The sequence below is a fragment of the Ochlerotatus camptorhynchus genome, unplaced genomic scaffold, assembly GCF_037179485.1.
Source record: "Ochlerotatus camptorhynchus isolate MF236.1 unplaced genomic scaffold, CSIRO-AGI_Acam_v1.1 ptg000864l, whole genome shotgun sequence".
Classification (NCBI taxonomy): domain Eukaryota; kingdom Metazoa; phylum Arthropoda; class Insecta; order Diptera; family Culicidae; genus Ochlerotatus; species Ochlerotatus camptorhynchus.
The window spans coordinates 53,014-62,227 of NW_027041323.1; the positions used below are offsets into that span (position 1 = coordinate 53,014).

The window sequence follows — 9,214 nt, forward strand, 5'->3', positions numbered from 1 at the left end:
AAAAAGAAATACTCTTCTCCGGAAGCTACACCTAAGATGGCAGATAGGAGACCCCTGGCCAACCACCTACTGTCTCTGAAACCTTTTCAATTGTTACAGAAACCAACAGAGAAAGACATCGAACTGATTTAACGGCAACGACTTTTAGCGCAAAACAACGGACACAAATTGGATCATGGAATGTATTGACGTTAGCCCAGCAGGGTAAACTGGCACAACTCGCCCACGAGGCGCGACGCATGAAGCTAGAAATCCTGAGACTGAGTGAAGTTCGTTGGCCAAACTTTGGAGAACACAAACTGTCATCGGGACAGGTACTCTGGTATTCGAGGTGAAAACGCTCCCCGCCATCGTGGAGTTGGTCGCCTACTTAGCGTGCAGGCAAGTGCTGCGCTCATCAAGTGGGAGCCTGTTAATGAGTGGATAATCGTTGCCAGAGAACACGGGTTAGTAACCTTACCATAATCCAATGTTATGCGCCAACCGATGCTGCCGAGCTACAGGACAAGGAGAATGTTTACAGTCAACTGAATGCCGTCATGGATAAGGTTCTAAAGGGTGACTTCAATGCGAATATCGGCTCCGACAACACGGACTATGAGCGTGTCATGTGACGCCATGGTCTCGGTGAAATAAGCGAGAACGGTGAGCTGTTTGCAGAATTTTGTGGCAATAACGACATGGTGATCAAGAGCTCGCTCTTCCCCCATCGGCCAGTGCACAAAGTCACGTGGGTTTCCCGTGATGGACATACCGAAAATCACATCGACCACATCTGCATCAGCCGATAATGGAGACGGAGCCTTCTTGATATCCGGAATAAACGCAGCGCCGACATCGCGTCTGACAATCACCTTCTAATCGGCGAAATCCGCCTACACATGGCGTGGATCCAGCGGAAGGAAAGACTCGGGCGGCGGTTCAACCCACGCCGACTTAAAGATCCAGCGGTAAAAAGGTCTTTTGTTGAAGAACTTGAGACTCGAGCTGCGGACGTTCCAGAAGGTGGCAGCGTAGAAGAACAATGGACGGCCATCAAGAATGCCTTTATAGAAACAAGCGAGAACAACTTGGGTTAGCTGCGCACCCAGAGGAAAGAGTGAATCACAGATGAAACCTGGCGGAAGATTGAGGGGCGTAGAGAAGCAAAAGCCGCGATAGACCGGGCGTGAACCAGAGGAGCCAAGAACGAAGCCCGTCAACAATACTCGGCTCTAGAGAAGGAAGTCAAGCGCTCTTGCAGACGGGACAAGCGAGCGTGGGTGAGCTCCCTGGCCGACGAAGGGGAGAAAGCCGCAAACACTGGCGATATACTCCTCCTCTATACGATATCTCACGACGCCTGAGTGGAGCAAGGATGAACCCGAGGATGCCAGTGAAGGACACGACTGGACAATTGCTTACCGACCCCACTGACCAGTTGAAACGCTGGTTTGAGCACTTCGAACAACTTCAAGTTTTGACGGCCAACCAGCCAACCTCAATTCCGAGGCCCCATCACTGCAGGAGATTGAAGCAGCTATCCGAAGCATGAAATCCAACAAGGCTCCAGGGGTCGATCGCATATCAGCAGAGATGCTCAAAGCTGACCCCATGCTATCCGCACAAATGTTGCATCAACTATTCTGTAATATCTGGGACACCGCGACTTTTCCGGCCGACTGGATGCAGGGCATCTTAGTGAAGGTCCCAAAGAAGGGGGATCTGACTGTGTGTGACAATTGGCGAGACATCATGTTACTGTGTATTGTTCTCAAAGTTCTGTGCAAAGTTATCCTGAATCGGATACAGGAGAAGATCGACGCGACTCTCTGAGGACAGCAGGCAGAATTCCATGCCGGAAGATCTTGTGTGGACCATATTGTCACGCTCCGCATCATCCTGGAGTAGGTCAATGAATTCCAAGAGTCCCTTTATTTGGTATTCATTGACTACAAAAAAGCTTTCGACCGTCTCAATCACGAGAATCTGTGGGGCGCCCTGAGACACAAGGGAGTCCCGGATAAAATCGGCAACCTCATCGAAACGCAGTATGAGGCTTTCATGCGCAGAGGTCTGCATAACGGAGCCTTGTCCGACCCTATCCGGGTAGTCGCTGGTGTGAGACAAGGATGTATACTATCACCGCTACTGTTTCTCATCGTAATCGACGAGATCATGGTAGGTGCAATTGACCGTGTACCAAACCGTGGGCTGCTTTGGCAGCCTATCACCATGGAGCATCTCAACGACTTCGATTTGGCTGATGATGTTGCTCTACTAGCACAACGGCGCTCTGATATGCAGAGTAAGCTCAATGACCTAGCCGAACGCTCCTCTGCGGCGGGTCTCACCATCAAAATCAACAAGACCAAATCGTTGGATATGAACACGGGCAACCCTTCCAACTTTACGGTGGCGGGGCAAGCAGTGGAGAAGGTCGAAAGTTTCCAATATCTTGGCAGCCAAATAGCGATGGACGGTGGGACCAAGAGCGACATAGGTGCACGAATCAAGAAGACTAGGGCTGCCTTTGCGAGTTTACGAAACGTATGGAAATCCAACCAGATAAGTCAACGCACTAAAATCCGAATTTTCAACTCGAACGCGAAATCTGTGTTGTTATACGCCAGCGAGACGTTATGTGCGGAGAACTCTCAAAAGCTGCAGGTCTTCATCAACCGATGCCTGCGGTATATAATTCGTGCCTGGTGGCCTCACAACTGGATCTCGAATGCCCAGCTCCATCATCAGAAGCCGATAGCAACAGAAATTCGAGAGCGAAAGTGGAGGTGGGTCGGCCACACACTTCCACGGGGCGAAAACGAAATCTGCAAGCTAGCGCTGGATTGGAATCCGGCAGGACATCGCAGCAGAGGCAGACCCAGGGGCTCATGGCGGCGGAGCCTCAATAAGGAAATTAAGCAAGTCGATAGGAATCTGACCTGGGCCCAGGTCAAGGCAAAAGCGAGCAGCCGCCCAGGATGGAAGTCTTTCACGTTGGCCCTTTGCACCGCTGGTGGTGCACAGGACCCTTAAGTAAGTAAGTAAGTCTCAATATTCAAACCAATATTATGGTAGGCATAGCAAGTTTTCAATTAACAAGTTTGAAAATGATTATAATACACTAATTTGAAGAAAAAAAAATTGATATGTTTCAGTTGGGACTATTGGGTAAATAAAGAAAATAATATTTGATTCCACAAAGAAAACTGCTTGAAACTCGTGAGATCACCCCAATTCTCACAAAATTCGACAATGGAACCACCCACTAATCAATTTCTGATCGATTTCATCAATCGTTCAGATTCCAGTCTAAATCTTTCGCTCTTTTGGACCAGTCTTTTCCAACTTCTTCTCCACGCAAACCATTCCAACTCAATAAAATGACACCTCATAACAATAAAGTACACGTTTTAATCCACCTTTTACGCTAATTATATGGGCATCGCCAATGTTTTTTTTTCTTTTGCAACACTTTAACCTACTGCAACCGCTCCATTATGAACTCTCACGGTAGGTAGATGAAAATTGCACACCCTCGACAATCGCACCACCATACAAATTCGTACAACGACCAAAATTTACTTTAATCCGCCGATGTCTTCTGGTGCTACCGAATGTGTTTTGCGTGAGCGGGACTTTGTTTCATTTTTTTTTCATCATTTCTCGTGAGACTTGAGCATGCCAAATTCGCCGACTGAACTGTCAGGAGACCGCGAAACCACACACATCTCTCCTCGCCTTTTGTGGAAATGTTGGCGCATGGTATAGGTATCGCCAAATGCTATTACTGCCATCGCCGATAAAATGTGCAAACGCAAATCCGGCGAGTCAGTTGAAGAGTTCAATCCGGCTGTCATTATCAACGTTGGATTTTTGGGTATTTGCATTTTTAATTTTCTGTAATTTGTTCATCGGTGTCGAGTTTCGATGGCTGCAAATTGATTGATCGAATTTCTTATACGGTTCTCCAAATTCTTACAATAAAATGAGTTGCAGTTTTCCAAACTGATTTCCTAAACGATGGTTTACTTTAAAGTTAACCTTTGCTGATAACTATAGTAACATTACCTACAAAGCAAGTAATAGGCTCGGGTTCATTAAAAGATTTAGTTTGCACTTCGATGATACCTACACAATCAAAACACTTTACGTAGCATATTTAAGGCCTTTTCTCGAATATTGTAGCATAGTTTGGGCTCCATATCATGATACACGTGTAAACCGCATTTTATCAGTTCAAAAGCAGTTCTCATCTAATTAATTTAGATGAGCTCAAAAATAGCCCATTGAATATAATGCTATAATACATCACTGTAACAATCAATAAAAGTACGCTTAAAAAACATTCTTCACGAGGTTAGCTAGGGATCAATAATAAAATATAGGTGTTATGCAAGTACTTGAAGTAAAATTGTAACAACTAGCGTTTAAGTAAAATTTTAAAACGATCTACACTGATTGACGACAAATAAATAAACTTCAAATCGTCTGAACCGGCTTCCGATAGATGGATGGAGAGCGAGAAAAAAAGGAAAAATCCCAAAACGATTGATGATGCGGTCTGGATTTAATTGCGTCAATATTTCACCGGTCGATTTGCCGATGCACCGGACCGTTCGTGGGTTGGTCGGTCATAGTCAAAAGATTAATTGCCATTTCTCCGGACCATCTGTGATCCGGTGTGAAATTTTGAATATGCCGTGAAATCCACTCATTGCGCGTTGCAATTGGCTGCCTGAGTAGGTAGCTGTTTAGATATGGCGATTTATATTGGCACGTGTGCTAAGCATGCATATCGCTCAGGTTTGTATGTTTATTTTGATCTTTCAGTCAAATCGAGTTGGCAGAAGATTTGAACTCGTTCGGAATGGTAAATTGTTGCTTTGTGGGGGGTTGTAATGAAAACGTATTTGTTTTTTTTTTGGATTGATCTTTAATGAGAATGTGCTCGTGTTGTCTAAGCTGTTCGATCTTCCCAGATGCAAAGTCGAGAATTTTTTAACATAAGTGCGTCATCATATAGGTAGCAAACACCAGCGATAAACGAAAATGAAGAAATAAACCGTGAAGAATCAAAGAAAAGAAAAAAATATTGAACAGTGCAGTGTAATAAAAAAAAAAGACAAATCGAAGCCCGCAGTGAAAATTCAACAACTCATATTAATGAAGTTATAATGAACCGCATCAACGAAGGCTAGCCCATTGAGCCGGTTTGTCCCTCCTTGATCGTACACACGATTGCCAATTCAAGTGTTCTTCTTCGGGCGCCGAGAGAAAAACGCGCCACCGTTGAAGAGTTAAATAAACAGAAGCATTCGAAGTAGTAAAACCATCACCGGCACAGGGCTAACACTGACCTCTCGGTTTTGATCGCGAGAAAGATGGCCTCCCCCAAGCCAGCGATGGCTGCTGGTGGCAATAAAAATGGCACCTCATCACCGCCGAGCAAAAACAATGGTAAATTGCAACCGGACAAGGGTGCCGGCAGCAACAGCAGAAGCATCGAGGACACGGTCCTATCGCTGCGACGTGAACTACGTGAGGTCTACGAGACGCTGCGTGAGAAGAATGAACAACTGGTGCAGCTGGAGAAGGATGTACGTGATCGCGATATCAGCATCCGCTATCTGAAGAACGAGTTCAAGAAGCTCAAGGACTACTACCAGAGCACCAAAAGTGACTTGAGCATTCCGCCCAACTTCAATCTGAACGGGGGCAGTAAGGAGGACGGCGGAAGTAGTTTGGAAGATTTACTGCAAAAGGTGCAGAAGGAGTGCAAGGAGAAAGATCTACAGATAAGGGAACTGAACCAGAAGGTCATTCGGTTGTCAAATAATCTGATCTACGTGCAGAAGGAATCACTGAGTAAGGATGATCGGATTGATGAGTTCCAGAATGAAATTGACAAATTTAGACAGGTGGTCAGTATTTTCCGAGAACTGGGTGGAGAGTCATGTCATTAAATAGTTTCATTTTCAGGTTCGCCCCATCACCAAGGCAATGATCGAGAAACGCTGCTCCGAGGAAAGTTACGACTCGTTTGCACCGGGCATAGAGAACACCCGGGTGCTGCCGGTGAGCCAAGAGCCGCGCATGAAACGGCAGGCCATCAGTGCGGAACCGCTGTCTTCGCTGGCCGGCATGCAGGGTGATCTCATCAAGATTCCCAAGACGTCACTGTAAGCATCATTTCAGCATAGCATTTCATGGTTCTTTTCTAGGAACGGGAAATGGGATTAGGAATTCAAGATATCTGTACTAGAAAATGTTGCATTTTAGACCACATTTTGGGGTGTGTTATTAATAGGAAGCGATCTCCAAGGCATGCTTGTCTATTCCTTCGCTGTAGGGAGGACGGGGGCACGAAGATCATACGGGGCGAGATGAGGCACCGCTCGTTTGGGCATATGACCTATTAACTCAATCTAATTCTATTGCAAACTTGTTGAAAATGCTTCTATTAAGCACCGAACCGTAAACAATTTGAAAACCGTATCAAAATTCAATTATATGAGTAAGATAATGATGGAAATGTAACATAAGCTCAAAATCACAAAGCATGATTTGATTACAGCTGTCATAAATTTATGAATGTTTTCAATGTTTTATGATGCGTTTTCCTAAGGGGGACCATATTGCCTCTATCTACCCTATCATTATAATGGATGGACCAACTTTAATTTGTTTAACAGTCATAACTTGTCGAACCAATTTGCCTAGCGTAAGTCTGCATATTGAACATTTACAAGCCAATTGACGAATCGGTCAGACAGGACCTATTCTCATTTCCTTGAAACTTTGCACAAATTGTTCGCAATGAGCAATCAATTGTTCTGCAACTCGGACATTATGACCTTTGCGTCATATTTCAAAATAGTGTATTCGATATTGTTCAAGAGATCATGCAATAATTATGCAATAATTGTTCTTTCTACTTCTTACAAGACAAGGAGGGAATCAGCTATACCTTTCGTGAAGATGAAGAATGCTTCTTCTTCTTCTTCGCATTTTCAAGCTTATTGCTTAGTGCATATTAGCTTATTGCGTGCTCTCAACTTAGTGTTCTATAAATGCACTTCCACAGTCATTAATTGAGAGCTTTCGATGCCAATACCAATGCATTAATTTGTATATTGTGTGGCAAGCACAATAATACTCAATGCCAGCGAAGTCGAAAAAATTTCCAACTGGAAAGATTCCCTCGACCATATCGAACTCGCCGCCTCTGGCTTGGAAATACCGTGCCTTTACTGACTAGGCTATGAGGCCCCCTGAATGATGATGAAGAAATTTCAGAACATGTTAATGTTCGATGAAAGATCTTACTAAGGAGCAGCTGAGATAGAAAAGTGGTCCCAAGGGCGTTGCGTGACTCAATGAAACTCAGGCGGATAGTGTGAGTGTCACTTCCTAACCTGTCAACATTTTTTTTTTATTCACTGTAAAAAAGCACATATCGTAGTAGAGGTTACCAAATAGCTGCAATTTCCAAACCTACGACTGGATGCCTTCCTTCAGTTAACAACTTGATTGCGGTACAACCGATAAAACTGTTTCAAACATATCGTCGGTACATGAGCGAGTTGGTGATCCTCTCTTTTTGCCAGTGGTGACATCATCCCTCTTCTAAAAAGTTGTCCTTGCTCGCTTTCTACTCTCTAAATACAATTTCACTCTTCCGTACTATCAACTGTATGCTTTCATCTTTTCATCTATCGTATAAAAATTACCACTTTAGTCTGTTATTAGAAATTAGCATCTTCAACTATGCTACTTTATCATTTATACGATGGTATTAAGGGAAAGTTTACCGCTCCAAAAATAAAAATAAAAAATATTTTCGGGATATTTTATCTCTATAAAAATATTGAAAAATATCAAAAATCCAAGAAAATCAGTATATGTCTTAGATTCTTTACAAAAATTAAATGTAAAAATATTTTTTCTATCTCATCGTGAAAAATATGGACTCTCAGCAAAACCGATGTTTTGTGGTTTTTTGAGTCCAACTTTATACCATAATGACCTACAAAAAAAAATTTGTAAGTGAATTTTCTTTAAAAAATTAGAAAAAAAAATCAATTTTTTCAGAAAAATTGAAACGTTATTATTTTTTTCGGAGCAGTAACTTCCTCTTAACACTCTCTTCCGTTGATCAATATTTTTGAAGTTGTGCTAAAGGTTTAAGGTAAAAGTTAGCCCCTCCCTCCTCCATAATTAAGTAAAAGTCAAATATTCCCAGCCTGGGATACGCATACTCTTAAGGGGCTGTTCATTAACTACATATCCCAAGTAGCACATGTTGTCACATAAAAGTTGCTACCACTATTTTGTGACCCAATTATGTGTCGTAAAATCATTACAGTAACCATGAAGGCAACAGCAATGCAACCAAAAAAGCGCAAGATGTGAGTTGATATGTTAACCAATTAAATGTTACAAAACTAGTTACACAGTAGTAACGAAAATAACAATATTGGATTATATACAAATAAGTTAACTTGTAACGTTGATTAACTTTAGTTTAATTTCGACGATGAATATTGTTTTATAGGGTACCTTTATGGCATAATCATTTTGAGGCGTGGATAAAATTATAATAATCATTTAGAGATATTTGCAACGTGATAAAAATATGCAGTTTCATATTTACGTGAAGTTGGGAGTTTTGAATTGATAAAATAAATGCGCCATCTCATATTTCAATTGATTTATTACCATATTTTTGATCAAAAATGATTCGAAGAAATAATCTTCAGTTTTCTCTCAGTTTGGAAGTTACATTTCTAACAAAAGTTTCATGATATGAAACATTACTTGTGATCATAAAGAAAACTCGTTTCTTATAGATTGTCCTTATGGCTCAGCATTCACAATTGCATCACCATTAATTAAATATGTTACCATTTGGAATAAATACAAAAGGAACAAACAATTAGATTGCGATTGGTGAAACACTTTAGAGCGGCAGTGTAGCTTTCATTTTCCCAGATCATAGAGATTGCATATGTGTTACCATCTGGAGACATGCGACTATTAGGGTCACGCTGAATCGAAAATGCAACTGTAATGCGGCATACAATAGTGCCAAGTTACATATTGAGCATTTCCAGCCAAAACGCAAACCGGTTGGTCATGAGTGTTTCCGATTTGAATGAAACATTTCTCACGTGTTCGCTGCTACTTATGGTTGCATTTTTCATTTAAATATGATTTTTTCCTCCAGAGT

General features: G+C 42.3%; 1 protein-coding gene across 1 annotated transcript; it reads left to right on the forward strand.

Moving 5' to 3' along the window:
* The first annotated feature begins 5,144 nt into the window (after positions 1–5,144).
* LOC135715346 (uncharacterized) lies at positions 5,145–6,183 on the forward strand. The gene is made up of 2 exons (XM_065238666.1): positions 5,145–5,906; positions 5,965–6,183. Exons 1-2 carry the CDS (start codon positions 5,367–5,369, stop codon positions 6,166–6,168), a joined length of 744 nt encoding a protein of 247 aa, XP_065094738.1. The 5' UTR covers positions 5,145–5,366; the 3' UTR covers positions 6,169–6,183.
* The last annotated feature ends 3,031 nt before the right edge of the window (positions 6,184–9,214 follow it).